The sequence below is a fragment of the Sinocyclocheilus rhinocerous genome, unplaced genomic scaffold (assembly GCF_001515625.1).
Source record: "Sinocyclocheilus rhinocerous isolate Xijiao unplaced genomic scaffold, SAMN03320098_v1.1 scaffold1167, whole genome shotgun sequence".
In the NCBI taxonomy this organism is placed as follows: domain Eukaryota; kingdom Metazoa; phylum Chordata; class Actinopteri; order Cypriniformes; family Cyprinidae; genus Sinocyclocheilus; species Sinocyclocheilus rhinocerous.
The window spans coordinates 25,635-49,415 of NW_015648750.1; the positions used below are offsets into that span (position 1 = coordinate 25,635).

The 23,781-nt window shown below is 43.7% G+C and overlaps 1 protein-coding gene across 1 annotated transcript in view; it reads left to right on the top strand.

Annotated features, from left to right (window-relative positions):
- Positions 1-23,745, top strand: part of LOC107710236 (NACHT, LRR and PYD domains-containing protein 12-like) — a 43,987-nt gene extending 20,242 nt beyond the window's left edge. Inside the window, exons 4-11 of the mRNA XM_016514973.1 lie at positions 4,025-4,616; positions 5,190-5,339; positions 11,586-11,738; positions 11,914-12,081; positions 19,439-19,612; positions 21,775-21,948; positions 23,001-23,047; positions 23,128-23,745. Coding sequence (XP_016370459.1) covers positions 4,025-4,616; positions 5,190-5,339; positions 11,586-11,738; positions 11,914-12,081; positions 19,439-19,612; positions 21,775-21,948; positions 23,001-23,047; positions 23,128-23,738 — 2,069 coding nt within the window. The 3' untranslated portion in view covers positions 23,739-23,745. The remainder of the gene's footprint in view (positions 1-4,024; positions 4,617-5,189; positions 5,340-11,585; positions 11,739-11,913; positions 12,082-19,438; positions 19,613-21,774; positions 21,949-23,000; positions 23,048-23,127) is intronic.
- The last annotated feature ends 36 nt before the right edge of the window (positions 23,746-23,781 follow it).

Genomic DNA, 23,781 nt, shown 5'->3' on the forward strand with positions numbered 1-23,781 from the left:
AAAGGAGCAATGTACCCTTAACTGCGTTAAACATGTTGTCACGTGGATGGAATATGCATGGAAATGATATGCAGATGACGTTATGCATATTAAAACTAGGCCTTGTAAGCTCCATAAATGGCTATTTCGGGGAGGAGACGGGGTGGAGATTCATGTACGCACAATCTTTCGCTGACTGGGTATTACAAAGGCAATTTTGCGCAGGTTCTGGCGTACACATGGCTTTATAAATCTGAAAACTTTTGTACATACGCAAAATCTAGCTTTTGTGCGTACGCACACATTTAGGATGAAATCTACGTAAAGTTTTATACATGAGGCCCCTGGACTTTATGTTGTTGTTTTATGCGGCAGTCGTCCGTGAACTTTTACATTCGTTTTGTGTTTGTTTATTTGATTATTAAAGTCTTGTTTAAATGTTCGCCGGTTCCCGCCTTCTTCTACGAACTTTGTTACAGTGATTTTGTGCCTCTTTGGGATGGCACTATAATGCACCGTTCACTTGCAGAACGCAAGCTTTTGGAGGGCACATAAGTCAGAAGTAGTGAATCTAGGTAAAGGGGTGCAGAGCCAGTGGTGGTTTTGTAGGCAAACATCAATACCTTGAATTTTATGCGAGCAGCTACTGGTAGCCAGTGCAAATTGATGAACAGAGGTGTGACATGCGTTCTTTTCGGCTCGTTAAAGACTAATCTTTCAGCCGCATTCTGGATTAGTTGTAAAGGTTTGATAGAACTGGCTGGAAGATCTGCCAAGAGAGCTTTGCAATAGTCCATTGAACGTGATTTCACTAATTACAACATGTTCCTGGATTAACATCCTTGTTGATCCTGGAACAACATTCTAATCAACCAGAATGTTTTTAAAACTGACATTTCTTGAAAACTTATCCCTCAATTCTTATTGGTTGATTGATCTGATGATTCATTTCCCTCTGATTTTAGGAATAAATTATGGGTAGGGTTAGATTTAGGGGTAGGGATTGGGTTAGGTCTATATTTTTGGACAGTAATGTCGATCCAGGATCAATAAAAGATGCTGATCCAGGAACATGTCTTACTTGGCAAAATAACGGTGACCACAGTAGTCCAGTCTGGACAAAACAAGAGCTTGAACAAGGAGTTCTGTTGCATGTTCTGAAAGAAAGGGCCTTATCTTCCTAATGTTGTATAAAACAAATCTGCAGGACCGGGCAGTTTTAGCAATGTGGTCTGAGAAATTCAGATGCTGATTTAAGAAAAATTGGGAGTGGTCTCTTAATTTTTTCCAGAGCTGTATTTGCCCCAAACAATTTTGCTATCTGGGACAGTTCTTCTATATAAAATTAGGCAAAAGGGCTTGTCAGAAAATTGAGAGAACAGCAATGATTAATGGTAGGGATGTGAAAATGTTAACTTAGTCATCTCAGAATACATTTGAATTTTGCCATGTTCAATGTGCAGTATTTACTGTATGTAAAAATGTAGATGTATGCAAATAATGGAAAATACAGTTTCCAATATCTTAATTTTTTAGTGTAAATTTAAAGGGATAGTTCACCCAAAAATTTAAATTCAGGCAGTATTTACTCATCCTGGTGTTGCTCAAAAGCAGTTTTTTCCCTTTCCTAAGGCTATGCTAATGTCTGACTACATAGTTTATACTGCAAGTAACATGCTTGTCTCAAAGATTAAGCCTAGCAGTTGTATGTGCAGATGCTTCTGAAACTAACATTGTAAAAACAACAAAACAAGAAAAAAATGCACTGTATTTTTAACTAGAATTAGAAAGTCTAATGGACATCGGGATTGGGTTAGGTCTATATTTTTGGACAGTAATGTCGATCCAGGATCAATAAAAGATGCTGATCCAGGAACATGTCTTACTTGGCAAAATAACGGTGACCACAGTAGTCCAGTCTGGACAAAACAAGAGCTTGAACAAGGAGTTCTGTTGCATGTTCTGAAAGAAAGGGCCTTATCTTCCTAATGTTGTATAAAACAAATCTGCAGGACCGGGCAGTTTTAGCAATGTGGTCTGAGAAATTCAGATGCTGATTTAAGAAAAATTGGGAGTGGTCTCTTAATTTTTTCCAGAGCTGTATTTGCCCCAAACAATTTTGCTATCTGGGACAGTTCTTCTATATAAAATTAGGCAAAAGGGCTTGTCAGAAAATTGAGAGAACAGCAATGATTAATGGTAGGGATGTGAAAATGTTAACTTAGTCATCTCAGAATACATTTGAATTTTGCCATGTTCAATGTGCAGTATTTACTGTATGTAAAAATGTAGATGTATGCAAATAATGGAAAATACAGTTTCCAATATCTTAATTTTTTAGTGTAAATTTAAAGGGATAGTTCACCCAAAAATTTAAATTCAGGCAGTATTTACTCATCCTGGTGTTGCTCAAAAGCAGTTTTTTCCCTTTCCTAAGGCTATGCTAATGTCTGACTACATAGTTTATACTGCAAGTAACATGCTTGTCTCAAAGATTAAGCCTAGCAGTTGTATGTGCAGATGCTTCTGAAACTAACATTGTAAAAACAACAAAACAAGAAAAAAATGCACTGTATTTTTAACTAGAATTAGAAAGTCTAATGGACATCGGTAACATGTTTCTACAGTAAACCTTTATGTATGCAGGTCATTTCCTGTTCTAACTATAAAAATATTAAATCATGATTTATATTTTTGTATAATCGTTTTCTGTACTTTCACATTTGTTGTTTTACTTTTTTTTGTTGCTGTCTCTCCAGTGATGAACATAATGATCTGGTGAAATCTGTGAATCATCTGACCTGCACTTCCTTAGTGGAGACCAACATCAGGCACCAGAGAATCAGAGACACTCACAAAACATGCATGAAGAACAAATATGAGAGCTTATTTGAAGGAATCAAATTACGAAAGAATCAAACTTTACTGAACAGAATCTACACACAGCTCTACATCACAGAAAGAGAGAGTGAAGGAGTGAGTGAAGAACATGAGGTTGTACAGATGGAGAACATACAGAGACCACAACAGTCACAAGACACTCCAATCCACTGCAATTACATCTTTAAACCCTTACCTGAACCAGGATGTGAGGAGAAAGACCAAATCAAGACTGTTCTTACTAAAGGCATCGCTGGAATTGGAAAAACTGTCTCTGTGCAGAAGTTCATTCTGGACTGGGCCGAGGGAAAAGCCAATCTGGATGTAGATTTCATGTTTGTGCTTCCATTTCGAGAACTGAACTTGATTAAAGATCACCAGTACAGTCTTCACAGACTTCTGCTGGACTTTCATCCTGAACTTCAAGTTCTGGACTCTAAGATTTATGAAAATTGTAAAGTTGTGTTCATTTTTGATGGTCTGGATGAAAGCAGAATTGCAATGGAGTTTTCAGACACTAAGAAAGTTTCTGATGTTACTGAGATTTCATCAGTGGGTGTATTGATAACAAACCTCATCAAAGGAGATCTTCTTCCATCCTCTCACATCTGGATCACCTCCAGACCAGCAGCAGCCCAACTGATCCCCTCCACATACATCAACCGTGTGACAGAAATTCAGGGATTCAGTGACCCTCAGAAGGAGGAATATTTCAAGAAGAGAATCAGTGACGAGCATCAAGCCAACAGAATCATCTCACATATCAGAAGGGCAAGAAGCCTCCACATCATGTGCCACATCCCCGTCTTCTGCTGGATCTCAGCCACTGTGCTTCAAAACCACCTGAAACAAGATGAGAGTGCAGAAATCCCTAAAACTCTGACTGAAATGTACATACACTTCCTGCTGATTCAGATCAAAATGAGGAATCAGAAATATGAAGAGAAAAATCCAGAGAAACTCCTGCAGTCCAACGGAGAAATTATTGTGAAACTTGCTGAACTGGCTTTCAAACAGCTGATGAAGGGCAATGTGATGTTCTATGAGGAGGACCTGATTGAGAGCGGCATAGACGTCACTGATGCCACAGTGTGTTCAGGGATTTGCACTGAGATCTTCAAGGAGGAATCTGTGATTTTTCAAAAAAAGGTCTACTGCTTTATACATCTGAGCTTTCAGGAGTTTCTTGCTGCTTTCTATGTGTTTTACTCCCATATAGTCAAGAACACAAAATCACTGCAGTTATTTCAGGGTCATAAATATGAAAGGTACAGGTCTGAGGAGAACTCTCTGTGTGAACTACTAAAAACAGCTGTTTATAAAACCCTTGAGAGTGAAAATGGACACTTAGATCTCTTTTTCCGATTCCTGCTGGGCATCTCACTGGATTCCAATCAGAGACTCTTAGAAGATCTACTGACAAGAACAGAGAACTGCCCAGAGAGCATTAGAAAAACCACACAGTACATTAAAGACAAAATCAAAGATGGACGTAATCTCTTTGCTAACAGGTCCATCAGATTGCTCCTCTATCTGCTTGAAATGAAGGATCAGACTCTGTATAGAGAGATTCATGATTTCGTGAAATCAGACAAACACTCAGAGGATAACCTCTCTGCTGCGCACTGTTCAGCAATAGCTTACATGTTTCAGATGTCAGAGAAGGTGCTGGATGAGCTTGACCTCAAGAAATACAACACAACAGAGGAGGGCAGAAGAATACTGATGCCAGCTGTGAACAACTGCAGAAAAGCTTTGTGAGTGTTGACATGACATGATTCAATATTAATTTAAATGAATTGTAAGACATGACTTGATATTCAGAAAAAAACTATGATAAAACAAGTATCACAAATATTCAAAAAATTGTTACAATGTATATTCTCTTGTAAATTCTGTAGCCACTCTGACCACTGATGTGGTCTGTGTCAGTCTGTGGTATTTTGTTGTCCTTCAGAGAAGCAGTGTTAACAATGAAAAGAATACCAGTAGGCCATACATTGAAATTATAGCATAAGCAATAGCTCTTCTACAAAAACTTGTTGTACTGTTACATTCATTAAAATGGCTTTAGAAATCGAACTTTTTCATTCTGTCACTTCACTTCTGGTTGTAAGCGATGATGCTGACCTGTGCGTGGCTGGTTTGCCACATTCCTTAAATTATTCTCATGTGTCCTTGGTGGGGTTGCAGCTGCCTTCAGGTGTGCTGGATTAATGATGACTAGATGCTTTGATGGCACAGGATTTTAGTCTCAATCACGAATTTTGACAGTGACAAATGTAGAAAATCTGAATTTACTAATTTAATTACTTCTTCCTCTGTTATAGACTTGCAGGCTGTAATCTCACTGATGAATGCTGTGAAATTGTGAGCTCAGTTCTACAATCATCAGATTCTCTTCTGAGAGAGCTGGACCTGAGTAACAATAACCTGCAGGACAGAGAGAAGAGTCCACAGAGTCAACTGAAACAACAGAGGTTTGTGATTTTCAAAAATTATGAACTAATGATGCAATAAATTGACCAATCAACCCCTGGCAGTCTTTTTCTAAATTTAGTACACTTTACAGCACTGACAAAATCACTTCACCAATCTATCTAGCCCAGGCTAGTTAAGCCTGTCTTGGTATCCAGTGAGGAGGTGGGATTGTGCCAGTGTCATGATGGTCTTCCTCTTGTTTGGGGTACCAGCATTCAAGCATTTGTACAATGAACCGAGAGGAAAGAATTGCTCTGGTCTGCCAGAGGTCACTTCATTACACCAGTATTTCAAAGAATTGCTCTGGTCTGCCAGAGGTCACTTCATTACACCAGTATTTCACTCAGTCATCTTCCCTCTGTTCCTGCATCCTTTGGATTTTCATTCTCTTACTTCCCTTATCACTTGCCAGTAGAGTTGGCATCTTAGATACAATCTGGGCCTATCTGGTCCCAATAGCAGAGTGGCTGGCAGATCCTTCAACAGGCAAATTTGGGGTGTCCTCCAGCTTGGCTTCTGCATATATAATGCCCATTCAGGTGCACCTCTCAGACAGGAGCACTGCGTGACACTGAAGGGTCCACCACAAAATCAAGTGTTCACCCATCCGTATTACCTTTTCTTGTTCTACTCTTGGGGTGCGTAAGCAGCTCACCTCTCCAGTTGCCTTCTTTACGAAAATGCATTAGCCCTCTCCTCAATACTCCTGGCTTCTTCATTCCTACTTTGAGCGGGAAAGGGCATGGAGGAGGGTGTCCATGACCAAAATATTTCTGTACATTAATGGGCTATCCAGAACAAACCAGAGGTGAGTAAGGTGGGAGAACTAGGTGGCCTAAATTTTAGTAAAGATACAGGAATTTTACATCCACTCATCCACCCTGAAGATCCAACCTGAGCCAGTGTTTCGCCCTTCAAAGTATCATGGCAGAAAATAGAGACAGCAGAAAATAACATCCTTCAGGAGTTCCTGGTTACACTGCAACTCAACTGTTAAAATTATCTAATGCTTTGCCACAGTGCTTAAATGGTGTTGAGAGAAACATTTTAAAAGATATTTTGTGGCTTGAATGATAGGACACAATGGGAGAGGAGAAGAGGAAAGGACCTTGAGCAGGGACTCAGACTCGGGTCGCCTGCAGTGCTGCTCCACCACATGTCGGAGCACTGCTCCACAAGGCTGTGGCTCAGATGAGAAGACCATGGTGTTACAATAAATGCCAAAGCACATTTCCACTTGGAAATGAATCTAAAAATTATTTTAAATGTGAATGTAATATTTTAAATAATTTTAGGTGTTTGCTCAAACAAAGGGAGTTAAATTAAATTAATAAATTAAATAAATGAAATTAATAAAAATGTTTTGTTAGATTTAGAAGTTGATCTTGGAGCCATGTGCTTAGGTGGCCACAATTCTTGGTGGTGAAGCAGACCCTGCAGGCGTACTGGATCAATGATAGACGCTTTCTGTCTTAAAATATTAGTCATGATCAGTGAGGAGAACTGGACAATGTCAAATATGTAAGGAATAATTGACGATGGGCCGTTGAATTATTAGAAAAATAATGCGAAGACTTCGCCGATCAGCGATCCAGCAGCGCTCCTACAACTATCAACAGAACTCTCTGCTCAGGCCTCACAGCTCGCCATGCATGAACACTAGTTAAATCGGCTCACCACATTGACTGAGGAGCTCGTCAAGGCACTACAAGGTATCAGCATATCACCCCCCGGAGCCGTTTCTAATCCGCCATCTGTCCTCAGTCACCCACCACCTGCTCAGACACCTCCAGTCAGCCCACGACTTGCTTTCCCTGAGAAATTCGATGGAGAACCTGCCAAACTAATCCGCCATCTGTCCTCAGTAACCCACCACCTGCTCAGACACCCCCAGTCAGCCCACGACTCGCTTTCCCTGAGAAATTTGATGGAGAACCTGCCAAATGCAAGGACTTCCTACTTCAGTGCTCGCTGTCTGTCAACCAACAGCCCTCGCTGTACCCCACAGATTCTAGCCGCATTGCTTTCGTCTGCTCACTACTCACCGGGAGAGCATTGGATTGGGCCACCGCTGTCTGGAGGACGGACGGTTCATCATTCCCCACCTTCGAAGCATTCCTTCGAGATTTCCGCGAGGTTTTCGAACACCCAGCTGAAGGGAGAAGCGCGGGTGACCAATTGTTAACTCTTTCTCAGGGAAAAAGGCCAGCAGCTGAGTACGCTCTGTCCTTCCGAACTCTCGCGGCTCAGACTGTGTGGGTGGAGGACACGCTAAAGCTCGTGTTCCGGAGAGGATTGAATTCAGAGTTACAGTCAGAACTGGCCTGCCGGGATGAGGGAAGAAATCTGGGTGAGTTCATTGATCTCGCTATCCAAATAGACAATCGGATCCGCTCTCGACGCTCTACCCGAGCCACGCCTCGTTTCACATCTGAAACCACCAGCGGAGCCGAACCCATGCAGTTGGGATTCACTCACCTCACTCCCGAGGAAAGGGAACGCCATATGCAGAATCAACTGTGCCTCTATTGCGGTCAGGCGGGACACATGAGGACTTCCTGCCCAGTTCGTCCCTCACCCAGTTCCCGATCGGTGAGTCTAAACACTCGCAAGACCACATCTGCCTCAAGCATAAAATTACCAGTCAAACTGCTTGTTAATGATACTACAATTACCACCACTGCTCTATTAGACTCCGGAGCGGCTGGTAACTTTGTTTCATATGAATTCGCTCAGCACCACAAACTAAAACTTACCCCTTGTAACTCTCCCCTGGCAGTGGAGGTGCTAGACGGACGGCCCCTTGGAGAGGGGAGGATTTTAAGCATCACCGAAGAAGTCAGATTACATGTTGGAACCCTGCACTCTGAATTCATTCGATTCTTCGTCATCCACTCGCCCAATCACACTATCATTCTAGGACTGACCTGGCTCCGCACTCACAATCCACTCATTTCTTGGAGGGAGGGACAAATTATTCAATGGGACGTCAAATGTCAAGATCATTGCCTGACAAAAATTACCCGCGCCCCCAGCAATGCCTCTCTATCACCTGCTCCAGTCGCAAACAATGTTCATCTGCCCCCAGAATACTCAGACCTCGCCGACGCCTTCAGTCAGAAAAAGGAGTCTCAGCTTCCCACTCACCGTTCTGTTGATTGCGCTATTGACTTAATGCCCGGCACCACTCCTCCTAAAGGCAGAATCTTCCCGTTATCACAACCCGAATCTGAGGCCATGAAACTTTACATTGACGAGGAACTATCTAAGGGATTCATTCGACCCGCCCCCAGCAATGCCTCTCTATCACCTGCTCCAGTAGCAAACAATCTTCCTCTGCCCCCAGAATACTCAGACCTCGCCGACGCCTTCAGTCAGAAAAAGGAGTCTCAGCTTCCCACTCACCGTTCTGTTGATTGCGCTATTGACTTAATGCCCGGCACCACTCCTCCTAAAGGCAGAATTTTCCCGTTATCACAACCTGAATCCGAGGCCATGAAGCTTTACATTGACGAGGAACTATCTAAGGGATTCATTCGACCCTCAACTTCTCCTGCCTCAGCCGGGTTCTTCTTTGTAAAGAAAAAGGACGGAGGGTTGCGGCCATGCATTGATTACCGCGGCCTCAATGACATCACCATTAAGTTTCGATACCTGTTGCCCCTAGTTCCAGCCGCATTAGAACAGCTTCGCCAGGCCAAATACTACACCAAACTAGATCTGCGCAACGCCTACAACTTAATTCGCATCCGTGAAGGAGATGAATGGAAGACGGCGTTTTCCACCACTAGTGGGCACTATGAATATTTGGTTATGCCGTTCGGCCTGGCAAACAGTCCTTCAGTTTTCCAATCTTTCATGAATGGCATCTTCCGGGACATGCTCGACAGATGGTCCTTGCGAAGTCTTGATTTGCCCCGGCTGTCATTTCCGAGCGTTATACCCGTGTTTGTTTTCTGTGCTTTGATCTTGGACTGTTTCCTGATTCTCTGATTGTTATCTGCCTGCCCCGACTTGGATTGTTTCACCTGGACTCTGTTTGCTAGCCGCCTGCCCCGATCTCTCGCCTGGTTCACGATTCTGTCTCTGCCTTGTCTCTACTGTTCTGCCTTGCCGGTATTTGACCCTGTATTGTCTGACTATTCTCAATAAACTGCAAATGGATCCAAACCCTTCTGATGTGTCGCAACACTCAACAGTGTTCTGCAGCAACGTCTCTCAACAGCGCTGTTATTACCTCGCTAGTGAGAAATGTCATGTGTAGCCTTCAACTTGCTACACTGTATAGGCTAACTGATAAAATCGTCAGGGCAGTGCTGACAACACCTTTTTGTGCAAACTGCGTGACCGTAGTGTGCGTGTGCGAGCACTTGTGATTGCAGTAATTCCTGTGTGCTGTATAGGTACATTTCCGCGAGGTTTTCGAACACCCAGCTGAGGGGAGAAGCGCGGGTGACCAATTGTTAACCCTTTCTCAGGGAAGAAGGCCAGCAGCTGAGTACGCTCTGTCCTTCCGAACTCTCGCGGCTCAGACTGTGTGGGTGGAGGACACGCTAAAGCTCTTGTTCCGGAGAGGATTGAATTCAGAGTTACAGTCAGAACTGGCCTGCCGGGATGAGGGAAGAAACCTGGGTGAGTTCATTGATCTCGCTATCCAAATAGACAATCTGATCCGCTCTCGACGCTCTACCCGAGCCACGCCTCGTTTCACATCTGAAACCACCGGCGGAGCCGAACCCATGCAGTTGGGATTCACTCACCTCACCCCCGAGGAACGGGAACGCCGTATGCAGAATCAACTGTGCCTCTACTGCGGTCAGGCGGGACACATGAGGACTTCCTGCCCAGTTCGTCCCTCACCCAGTTCCCGATCGGTGAGTCTAAACACTCGCATGACCACCTCTGCCTCAAGCATAAAATTACCAGTCAAACTGCTTGTTAATGATACTACAATTACCACCACTGCTCTATTAGACTCCGGAGCGGCTGGTAACTTTGTCTCATATGAATTCGCTCAGCACCACAAACTAAAACTAACCCCTTGTAACTCTCCCCTGGCAGTGGAGGCGCTAGACGGACGGCCCCTTGGAGAGGGGAGGATTTTAAGCATCACCGAAGAAGTCAAATTACATGTTGGAACCCTGCACTCTGAATTCATCCAATGCTACATCATCTACTCGCCCAATCACACTATCATTCTCGGACTACCCTGGCTGCGCACACACAATCCACTCATCTCTCGGCGGGAAGGACAACTTATTCAATGGGACGTCACATGTCAAGATCGTTGCCTGTCAAAAATTACCCAAGCCTCCAGTAATGCCTCTCTCTCACCTGCTCCAGACACAAACAATCTTCACCTGCCCCCAGAATACTCACACCTCGCCGACGCCTTCAGTCAAAAAAAAGCATCACAGCTTCCCACTCACCGTCCTGTCGATTGCGCCATCGACTTTATGCCTGGCACCACTCCTCCAAAAGGCAGAATTTTCCTGTTATCGCAACCTGAATCCGAGGCCATGAAGCTTTACATTGACGAGGAACTATCTAAGGGATTCATTCGACCCTCAACTTCTCCTGCCTCAGCCGGGTTCTTCTTTGTAAAGAAAAAGGACGGAGGGTTGCGGCCATGCATTGATTACCGCGGCCTCAATGACATCACCATTAAGTTTCGCTACCCGTTGCCCCTAGTTCCAGCCGCATTAGAACAGCTTCTAGATCTATGCAACGCTTACAACTTAATTCGCATCCGTGAAGGAGACGAATGGAAGACGGCGTTTTCCACCACTAGTGGGCACTATGAATACTTGGTTATGCCGTTCGGCCTGGCAAACAGTCCTTCAGTTTTCCAATTGTTCATGAATGACATCTTCCGGGACATGCTCGACCGATGGGTAATTGTATACATCAACGATATCCTGATTTACTCAAACACTCTGGAGGAACACATCCACCATGTTAGATCTGTGCTGAAACGCCTCATGAAGTATCAACTCTACGCCAAAGCTGAGAAATGCGAGTTTCACCGAACAAGCACCTCGTTCCTCGGGTATATTATCAGTCAGGAGGGGGTAGCCATGGACGAGAAGAAAGTCAAGGCAGTGTTGGCTGCCTGGAACTACGTTCGCCGTGCGTTTCCCTGAAAATAATTGCACACCTCAGAACGTTTGTCAGCCAATCAGATTCAAGCATTCAACGGACCCGTAGTATAAATGTTATTATTTTCTACTCTTCCTCTGTTACAGACTTATATACTGTAATCACACTGATGAATGCTGTAAAAGTGTGGCTTCAGTTCTACAATCATCAGACCCTCTTCTGAGAGAGCCGGACCTGAGTAACAATAACCTGCATGAATCAGGAGAGAACGGTCCACAGTTTCAACTGGAGAAACGGAGGTTTGTGACTTACTTATTTTTTTATTACAAAAGCAATTGGGTACTGATGGAATCAACATCAGTGTTTTTCAAAGTATAAACCAGCTACCTTTGAAAAATCAGAAATTAATTTGAAAAAGTATTACTGGTGTTTTTGAAAAGCTACATGATGATTTTTGCACTTTGTTCTGTTTAGACTTGCTGTCTTCAAACTCCTAGATAAATCATTTGAAGATTTCGCTTTAGTTTCACAACCATCAAATTACCTGCAGAGAGATCCATGTAACAATGATCAGCAGTATTCAGGAATGGAGCTGCTTTCTGCTGGCCTGATGAGTCCTTACTGTAAACTGCAGATTCTGAGGTATTTACCCTTGAGTACTGAATACATATGATATTTCTTTTTCTGTTCCCAGAAAAAACTCATTGCAGTTACAATGCTTATTATCAATGCAAAGTCACGGTTTAATCTGTTTGTAAAATCACCACCTGGTGGCACAAAGGTACGGTGGCCGAGAGAGCTCAACGCGCTGCAAATGGAAAAACACATGCAAATAGAAAAAAACACCTGCAAATTAAGAAAACATCTTCATCAATTTGACAACACACGCACTGCAAATTCTCACAACACAAACAAATACAGAAACACACTGCAAATTCTCACAACACAAACAGAGAAACGTGCTGCAAATTTTCACAACACAACCAAATACAGAAACATGCTGCAAATTTTCACAACACAAACAAATACAGAAACGCGCTGAAGCCACCTCTAGCGACACTATCCTTCCTGAAAGCCTTCTCGTGGCACCTGTACAGTGGGATATCATGACCGAGATCGAACATATGAACCTCCAAGATCCACCGCCTCCCGAATGCCCTGCCAACCTCACTTATGTGCTGGAACCCCAACGACAGCGACTGCTCTCTCAGGTACACGTTACACCCAGCTCAGGTCATCCTGGAATCACTGCCACAGTACACCTGCTCAAGAATCGATTCTGGTGGTCCACTATGCTGACCGACACCACCAAATTCATCCAGGACTGTATCACGTGTCAGACTTCCAAATCACCCAGACAACTCCCGGCCGGCCTGCTACAACCACTACCGACACCACAACGACCTTGGTCTCATATCGCCATCGACTTCATCACCGACCTACCCAATTCCCAAGGTAACACCACCATACTCACAATCATAGACCGATTCTCCAAAGCCTTCCGCCTAATTCCTTTACCCAAGCTCCCCACAGCTTTCGAAACCGCCGAATTGCTCTGCAACCAAGTGTTCAAATTCTATGGCCTACCCGGAGATATTGTGTCAGACCGAGGGCCTCAATTCACTTCAAAAGTATAATCCGCCTTCTTCAAACACCTCAATGTCAACATCAGCCTTACATCCGGTTACCATCCTCAATCCAACGGGCAAACAGAACTTCTTAATCAGGAGGTGATTCGATTCCTCAGATCATACTGTCAGCAACAACAATTGGACTGGAGCAGGTATCTATTTTGGGCAGACGTGTCAGACTTCCAAATCACCCAGACAGCTCCCGGCCGGCCTGCTACAACCACTACCGACACCACAACGACCTTGGTCTCATATCGCCATCGACTTCATCACCGACCTACCCAATTCCCAAGGTAACACCACCATACTCACAATCATAGACCGATTCTCCAAAGCCTGCCGCCTAATTCCTCTACCCAAGCTCCCCACAGCCTTCGAAACCGCCGAACTGCTCTGCAACCAGGTGTTCAGATTCAATTTGACAACACACGCACTGCAAATTCTCACAACACAAACAAATACAGAAACACACTGCAAATTCTCACAACACAAACAGAGAAACGTGCTGCAAATTTTCACAACACAACCAAATACAGAAACATGCTGCAAATTTTCACAACACAAACAAATACAGAAACGCGCTGCAAATTCTCACAACACAAACAAATACAGAAACACGCTGCAAATTCTCACAACACAAACAGAGAAACGTGCTGCAAATTTTCACAACACAAACAAATACAGAAACGCGCTGCAAATACAAAAACGTCCTGCAAATTCTCACAACACAAACAAATAGAGAAACGCGCTGCAAATTCTCACAACACAAACAAAGGAACGTGCTTCCCTTAAACATTTCCATCTGTGCATATTTGCGGTGCATTTCTGTTTTTGTTTGTTTGTTTTGTACTTGCAGAGCATTTCTTTGTTTGCGTTGTGAGTCTTTGCAGAACGTTTCTGTATTTGTTTGTGTTGTGAGAATTTGCAGCGCGTTTCTGTTCATACTGTCAGCAACAACAATTGGACTGGAGCAGGTATCTATTTTGGGCAGAATACGCACAGAATTCATTGGTGAAACCAGCCACAGGGATGACACCGTTCAAATGCATTCTGGGTTTTCAACCACCATTGTTTCCCTGGTCTGGCGAACCCACCGACCTACCCTCGGTCACAGATTGGGTGCAACACAGCGAGGAGGTTTGGGACCGAGCTCTTTGTGTTGTGAGAATTTGCAGCGCGTTTCTGTATTTGGTTGTGTTGTGAGAATTTGCAGCGCGCGTGTTGTCAAATTGATGAAGATGTTTTCTTAATTTGCAGGTGTTTTTTTTTTCTATTTCCATGTGTTTTTTCATTTGCAGCACTTTGAGCTCTCTCGGCCACCGTACAAAGGGACCGTTTGCAACATTACTCGGTAGGGCTAGAATTGTGATGAATATATTTGTAAATTGGCATCAAATATAAATGGAAAAAAAAATACTGGTAATAATAAAAATATATAATTATAACATATTTAATCTTGACTAATTATTTATCATAGAAAGGTGTAATATCCCAGCTTCATTTTTGACCATGTTACAATTATATATTAGACTGACAGCAATGCTTAATTCTGTTCACAGTACCACAAATATTTATTATTTACAATCAACTGGTATTGCTGATGGTATTGCTTCTGCCCCTGCTTGAGAGAGATAAACAAACAAAACGCTCCGGTTGCTGACGTAACCTCGGTTCCCTGAGATAAGGGAACAAACATTGTGTATGGGGAAACTCCTGTTTACACTGATACTGAAGCCTGATTTGTTCACGTTTGTGTAGCTGCACAAACCAATGGTGCTCTAGCCCGCCAGAATGGGCGGAGCCGACCCTTATATAAGTTGGCTCAGAGCGCCATTTCATCAGAATCATTAGACTGAAGCGACAGTCATGGCTTTGTAGCATGGCAAGTGACACAACGCTCATTCCCTTATCTCAGGGAACCAAGGTTACGTCAGTAACTGGAGCGCTCCCTTTCTAACGTTCTCTCACGTTGTGTATGGGGAACACATCCAATCACGCGGTGCTACGAGCAGATATAGAACTACCTGCTCTGCGAGCCCAGTCTAGGAGCACTTAATTAAGGACTCCAAAGAACATGAGCCAAACTGAGTCCCAAACACTGCTGAGGACTACAGATATAATTATTTCCACCCTCAGGGGGAAATAAGCAAACTAAATAGACAAAATCCATGCCTGCAATGTGGGGACGTCTAAATTGTAGAATCTGGCAAAAGTGGACGGTGACGACCAGCCGGCGGCCACACAAATCTCACTTATAGAAATTCCACTGGACCACGCCCAGGAGGAGGCCATTTCTCTGGTGGAGTGGGCCCTCACCCCATGGGGCATTGCAAGCCTTCTGAGGCATAAGCCAAGGCTATAGCATCTACTATCCAGCAGGAAAGTCTTTGCTTCGTAACCGGCAGCCCTTCACAGCGGCCTCTGAAGCAGACAAAAGGCTGCTCTGATTGTCTGAAAAGACCAGAGCGCTCAATGTACACTCTAAGGGCCCTCACTGGGCAGAGCGGATTGGGACCCTGCTTGCCGTCTGCAGCGGGGAGCGCTAGAAAGGTAATAACCTGGGCTCTGAACGCAGTTGACAGTACCTTAGGTTGGCAGGAAGGTTTTCAGGGCCAGGAAAACCGCCATCATTTCGAGGCAGTTGATGTGAAGGCGCCGCTCGTGGGTTGACCAGGAGCCAGATACCGGACAGCCCTCTAACAGAGCGCCCCAACCCGTGATGGAGGCATCCGTAGTAACCACCTTTCTCCTGGAGGTCAGTCCCAACTGAATGCCTGGTTGAAACAGGCGAGATGTCATCCAAGGGGCCACAGCCTTGATATAGCGATGGGTTACCCTGACATAAAACCGGCCCAGGCACCAGGAGTGGGACAGGACATGGGCTTTGAGCCAATATTGGAGAGGCCGCATGTGAAGCAGGCCTAGAGGAATCACAGAGGAGGCAGCCGCCATTAGGCCGAGCATCCTCTGGAAAGTCCTGAGGGGACGCAAAGTCCCTGGCTTGAAAGATGCCACCAGTCGCTGAATAGTCAGGGACCAATCCGGCATAAGCCACGCCCGCATTCGGGTCGAGTCTATAACAGTCCCCAGAAAGACCGCTCGCTGTCTGGAGAGCAACTGACTCTTGTGTGGGTTGATTTTCAACCCGAGGCGCTCCAGATGGCTGATCAGCAGCGATCTGTGCGCGATTAGTTCCCGTTCTGTTCTGGCTAAAACCAGGCAATCGTCGAGGTAATTGAGAACGCAGATTCCCATCTGTCACAGAGGGGAAAGAGCCGCGTCGATGCACTTCTTAAAAGTGCGAGGGGCCAGAGACAGTCCAAATGGTAGGACTGTGTACTGATAGGCCACTCACTCGAACGCAAATCTCAAGAACAGTCTGTGGTGGGGGGTTATGTGGATGTGGAAGTACGCATCTCTCAGATCCACTGTCAGAAACCAGTCCTCGGGACAAACCTGCACAAGGATCTGTTTCAAATTTAACATTCTGAAAACCGACCCTCTCCTCTTCCTCTCTGCAGGCAGATCAGGACGGCTTCTGCAGCTCAGGGTCCAGCACTACACGGAGGCGAGGCCCTTGGCGCTTTGGAAACGCGTAGCGTTTAGTCGTCTGGTAGGGCTGCTTGAGCCCAGGCTCAGACTTCTGCTGAGGCTGAGGTGGCTCTGGCTTAGCAAGCTGCTGAGTGGAAGGGGTCTTCTGGCGGCTTGGGGCCGCAGCGCTGGAGCGCTTAGGCAGGAAGTGACGCAGCGCTTGCGACGTCTTCTGTGCCTCCGTAAAATGCTCAGCAAACCCGTCCATGGCTGGGCCGGATAGCCCCTTCGGTGAGACTGGCAAGTCGAGGAAGGCCATTTTCTCAGCGTCCCTGATCTAGGTGAGATTCAGCCATAGGTGGCGCTCCAGCACCATCAGGCTGGCCATGGTCTTGCCAATAGCCTGAGCCTTTGCTTTCGTGGCGCGCAGAGCCAGATCTGTTGCTGTGCACAGCTCCTTAAAAGCCTCGTGATCTTGGCCAGACTCGTCCATAGACCGGAGAAGTTTGACCTGAAACACCTGGAGAACCGCCATAGAATGCAGCGCAGAGCTGGCCTGGCCGGCCGTTGCATATGCTGTATTGGCCAGGGCTGAGGTAGTCCTGCAGGGCTTCGATGGATGCGCTGCGCGGGCTTTCAGACTGAGGGTGGATGGCGTGCACAGGTGGGCGGCGACCACCTCTTCCAGAGGGGGAAGTCCGCTGTATCCTCTTTCTTCAGCGCCGTCAACGGTGGTGAGAGCAGTTGAAGAGGATGAGCTCGGACGTTCCGAATAGGGGGCACGCCATGTCTTGGTCGGTTCTTTATGAACTGCAGGCAAGAATGGAGCGTGCCGCTGGTGTGAAGATCGCTGACGGCGTCCTTTCAGGAACAACTCGTCGAGCAGGCCATGGGCGGCCTCAACCGGGATCAGCTCGCTGTCCACGTTCGGCCGTGCTGAGCGAGGAGAGGGTGGGGCGTCGCGATCTTTGCCGGAACACTCACACTCTTCTGTATCCGACGCTGTCAGAGATACAGAGTCATCGACGGCAAATATTCCTCCGAGACGCCGAAGGAAATCAAGCCGCTCGCAGCAGAAGAGGGGCATTGATCTTCCTGCGTGAAGAACACCTGCGACTCGGTGAGGCGCAGGGAGGGTGGGGCACGAGGGCGCAGAGCCGACATGACATCACTCGAGCCCGCTGTCAGAATCCCGCTGCTCCGCTGTTTCTTTCTCTCGGGGGAGAGAGGAAACGGGAGAGCAGAGCGGGGAGGACCGACTTCATTAAAGAAGGCGACCCACGAGCAAAGACTGGCGAGGCTCATGCTTTCGCAATGAGAGCATGTACCCCCAGCGAGCACAGCCTCTGCGTGGGCGATGCTCAGACAGGTGACACACTCTCTGTGCCAGTCAGACTCAAGCAGGGGATCCCTGCACGAGTCACACTCGCGGCTCGACATTTGAAGCAATGCACGCTTGGAAATTTGCTCAAATTTGCTCTTTTATTCAGCCGGATAGCCGCAGGAGAAGGTGTCCGCGCCGCTTCTTCCACTACCGGGGCTTCTTTCAACAGCAGTGAGCAGAGAGAGCTTCTTTCCTTCTTCGGCTTCTTCCGTCCAGTGTCAGCAAAGAGATGATCCTCGTCGCTGAAGGAGAATATTCTGATGAAATGGCACTCTGAGTCGACTTATATAGGGGTCGGCTCCGCCCATTCTGGCGGGCTAGAGCACCATCGGTTTGTGCAGCTACACAAACGTGAACAAATCAGGCTTCAATATCAGTGTAAATAGGAGTTTCCCCATACACAACGTGAGAGAACGTTCGAAAGGGAACACTTACTCCTTTCACTTACAGTTAACAGGCAGAAGGCAATTAAGGTCACCATTATAATAAATTAGGACATTAAAGAGGCATTTCTGCTGACTCTGGAAAAACACCAGAAGTATGCTTAAGGTCCTGTTCACCTGTGTGGCGTGAGGACTGCAGATTTGGCCAGAGCAATAAACTGTAATATGCGTAATGTAAGATGCCTAAGACAGGGCTACAGGGAGACAGAAAGGACAGCTGATCGTCCTTGCAGTGTTAAAAGACAGGTAACCATGTGTCCCCCCAGATGTGTTCAAGAATTTGCAAATGTCTTGACTTTTGATATTGCCCCCCCCCCTCCCCCTTTGTTCAGGGACCCAATTATTAGTTTTTATGTTTATTTACTGTATTAATTAAATACACACTGTTTCTTATTAAAACTACAAAAGTTATTTAGTCAAGAGCAGTGAAGTCTGTTTTTATTCTGTAGTTTGATTAACATTAAGGACATAGACAAAACACATCTGAAAAAATAGTGAAGGTCACAGAGTGATGGAAAAATTGCACAATCCATGCTGCCTAAGACATGTCAACACATTATATTAAGCCCTTCAAACAAACGCATGAGCATATAACCTGTCCTGTCAGGTTCTTTGACAGATTTGTTGTTCTTTTAAAGCATTTGCATTTTACAGTTATATCCTGTAATGATATTAAGTATCAATAATTTTTTGCAATATTTACAGGATAAAGGAATGACAGTTGCATGTTATTGTTTAGAGGAGAGAGAATGTGTTTGTTCTTGCAGAACAGTCCTCTTACCTGTTAACACTGAGTTTGTGCTTTTTCCTTATTATCACTTTTAATTTAACAATTTAAACTTTTTGCTGTAAAACTTGCCATTGGTTTCTTTTTCACACAATGTAAAAGCATAGGCTACATAGATACTTTTCACTCAAATTGACTTTCGTTAATTTTTTACAAAAAAATCTTTTGTAGTGGAACTTTAAATAGTTGTTTGATTATTTTGAAAATGTGTTGTTCTGTTTAGACTGGCAATCTGTAATCTCACTGATCAATCCTGCAAAGGCTTGTCCTCAGCGCTTCAGTCATCAAACTCATCACTGAGAGAGCTGGACCTGAGTAACAATGACCTGCAGAATTCAGGAGTGAAATTTCTCTGTGCTGGACTGAGGAGTTCAAACTGTACACTGAAGACACTGAGGTATTTCATTACATTACTTAGATAATCTCGTTCTTCTTCTACAACTCTTGAAGTCTTTGTCAGGCCACAGAACAGTGAAAAGTAATCTTTGAAATTTGGCACACAGGTAGAAGACATTCTGATCATACTGCAAATTTCACTTATGGTTTGAACTTTTGGCCTTGAAACATACCACTTTGAATATTCTGAAAAACCTTTTCATCCTAGACAGCTGATCAGATATTCACCGTATTTAGTTCGGATCATCATTAGACCATGATAGCAAAAATTGTATAAAACATCATGACAGACAAAACCATTCTCTTATAATACTTAAATGAATTTAATGCATACGCACTCCAAACAGGACTTGAGGCTGTTTCTCCACAATGTAAAGTTTCTCCAAATGAAACTTGATATATGTCATAGCAGTGATGCCCAGAGGGTACATGAGCAGTTTCAGCACAGCATGACCAGCTGTTCAATAAATATGAATAATAGCTACATTTGCTTAAAACTTCTTAAAAGTTATTAAAAGTCTAAAACTACTTGCCGCTAGTCTGTTCATCTGTTAGTATTCAAATGTATGCTGATGACAAGTTTTGTATGTGCATGCGAAAAACAAACAACAAGCAGTGAACATTTTAACTGAGGTATTGGTCCATGTTTCAGGTTGGCTGAGTAACTCGTATTTACATTTGAAAATGAGCAAAACTGTCTGTATGTATTTCTCACAAAAACCGACAGTGATTCCTCATCCTAATGTATTTGTTAAAGGAGAAAAGCTCAAGGTTGTTTCTGATTTTAAATACTTAGAGTAATTTTTGATTCCCAACTGACATTTCAAAAGCATGCTAAAAAGGTAGCCACAATTATTAAATTTAACTTGGCTAACTTCAGGCATATAAGACCATGCTTTAACAACAGAAGCAGCAAAACTCTTAATGCACTCTATGATTTTTTTCTCATATTACATATTGTTTTACGAGTTGGTCACAAGCAAGCACAACCGTTTTAAAATCAATTGAATCTGTTTACAAACAGTAAAATAAATTAAAATATTTGATCAGAGTAATAATTATCATTATTGCAATATAGTTCAAAAACATAATTTATTGAGTTTTGATAATATTAAACATTTTGGTTGATGCTTGCTTGATTTTTAAGATTTTAAATGGTTATGGACCTCCCCCACTATGCCAGTTTATAATGCAGAAGGATAATAATGGCAGAGTAACAAGAGCAACTACTAGAGGAGACTGTGCTGTACAGTTTAGGCGTACAACATTTGGACGGTCAGTCTTCTCAATTAGAGCCATTAATTATTGGAATAATCTACCAACTGAATTAAGGAGTAGTACAAATTATTTAACATTTAAATATAAATTAAAGAAATTGTTAAAAGCAAGTCATATTGTAATCATGTGTTATTTTTTCCCCCTTTATGATACTGCCATTATTATCCTTAGTGTTTAATTGTAAATGTTATTGTATGTTTATGTGTGATTAATTTACTGTATTTTAGATTTTTAGGTTGCCTTTTTAAAATCTGGTAAGGGGCAACAAATGACAATTAGCCATTTGGGCTAACTCTGGCTTATTTACAGTATTTTACTGTTGATTAATGAGCACTGTCCCGGTTAAATAAATAAATATTTGGAAGTTTTAGAAATGAGAAATCAAGAGACTGTTCTCTTATTCTGTAGGGCATACTGAGCTGAATGATATCCAATGTTCCTATTTGGGCTTCTGCCGTTTTGAATTTTGTCATAAAAATTCTATATTTTACAAACACATGAGACTGGTCTTGTAAGATATCTTGAGCTATACTGAGTACAGTGACATCGAATTTGCCATGGTCCATCTTAGTGCCTGTCTGCAATTTAGAGTTTTATTTAAAGTGTATTTTTTTGAAACACTCCTTACAGCATTTATCAGATCTTTGCCAAATTTGGCTCCATTTTAAAGTATGTGGAAAGAACATCAGTTATATTACACAAGTATTCTAGCTCATTGATTTTTGTACATAAAATGACAAATTATTATATCAACCTTAAAAAAAATAATGAAAATGAATAGATCTTTTATAGAAAAAGAAAATATCACAACCTTTATGTTTCCTTTACATGGTAGTAAGATGTGTTTTAGTGTTGGGGTCTTTACTATTGATGTGCGTGTCTTAGGTTATCTGGCTGTATGGTGACAGAGGAAGGGTGTTGTTATCTGGCTTCAGCTCTGAGGTCAAACCCCTCACACCTGAGAGAACTGGATCTGAGCTACAATCACCCAGGAGACTCTGGAGTGAAGCTGCTCTCTGATCTACTGGAGGATCCACACTGTAAACTGGAGAAACTCAAGTATGTTGGGCATTACGGTTAACTTTTTTCCTGGTTATTTGGAGTTCAAAGTGTAAAGAAGTTAAAGTGTATAGGAGCTGTTGTAGCGAAAAGCTACCTGAATTATTAGGGCTAGTAAGGTATCGTAGTGAACCAGGTGTGTCGGTCAGAATACGCAGAGGGGAGTATCAGTTTCAACAGCTTTAATAATCATAAAGTACAATAATCAACAGTAGTGAGGGAAGACAGCCTTTACATACACTTCAGTTAGTGGTTGGATGTCAGGATACTGAAAGATGAGCTTGGTTACAATGAGAGAGGTTTGGGTATTGTGGTCAGTCAACGGGCTCCTTTATAGTACTCAGATGAGATGAATATCCTTAGCTCTGTTCAGTCTCTGTAATGACAGCAGCCGAGCACATAGAGATGGTGAGGCTGAATCAAGAGTGAGTTATATTCTTCCAGTGGGAATCAGATGTACAGCTTCCTCATACTGACATCTGCACGTAGCGTAGTGCTACGTGATGCGCGTCTTTCATAATCAAAGTCTTCAACAGAGTCAATGCAACAAGCGCTCCATCACTCTCTTTTATTCGCCTTTTGCACAGCTGTCAAGTCATGTTCACTGGAAAGAGGACCCAGAGAGGGGAGGGATAAATTCAGGTTTATTAAGCGAGAAAAGGGAAGGAAGGTTACACTGTAAGCTCACGCAACAAAAACCAAATCCACTCCAGTGCAAACAGTGAGTTCCTCTGCTGGGAGGAGTAGCGCTGATTGGACTCAGAGACTAAGTAGTGGTCAGGAAGGCGATGGGTGCCTGAAGAGGACTGTGTCCAGAAAGGGATAGAGGAGGGGATGAAGGAGCAGAGGAATAATGAAAGAGAATTGTATAGGAAACAAAGCCATGTGCTAAGACAAACAAACTCACACAAGACAGAAGAAAGAGGGCATACTTCCCATGAATAGGAAAGTTTTTCTACAGAAATGTATATTTTATTTACTTTTCACATTTCACTTATTTTATGTTCTCATTGAATCAGAAAAGCAGAAATTGACCTTATTTATCTTTACAGTGTGGATCATGCTGGAGATGTCATGATTATAGCAGGACTACGCAAATGTAAGTTTACACACACACAGACACACCTTTTGTCACTGTTGTGTTCTCATTCTCCCCTCTGTTTTTTTTCTTGTGTTCAGATGCCTGTGATCTCACATTGGATCCAAACACAGTAAACATTCATCTCTGTCTGTCTGAGCAGAACAGAAAGGTGACACGTTTGGAGGAGCAGCAGTCCTATCCTGATCATCCAGAGAGATTTGATTACTTTCCTCAGGTTGTGTGTAGAGAGAGTCTGTCGGGACGGTACTACTGGGAGGTCGAATGGAGCGGGTGGAGGGGGGCAGTTATATCAGTGGCACATAAAGGAATGAGCAGGAAAGGAGGAAGTGATGATTGTAGGTTTGGATTCAATGAAAAGTCCTGGAGCCTTGATTGCTCTGATGAGATTTTCACTGTCTGGCACAATAAAAAAAGCACTGACATACCCATCCCATTCTCCTCTAAGAGAGTAGGACTGTTTCTGGACTGGCAGGATGGCACTCTGTCCTTCTACAGCGTCTCTGACACACACACACTCACACACTTACACACATTTTACTCCACATTCACTGAACCCCTCTGTGCTGGATTTAGAGTTTTTATTGACTCTTCAGTGTCTTTGTGTCAGATTCAACAGCCTCCACACACTGCTAATCTTGTCAGTGAAGTTTCATTAAAGACAGAAAATGAAAATTATGACAACAATTAAACAGTTTTATTTATATATATATTTATATATATATATATATATA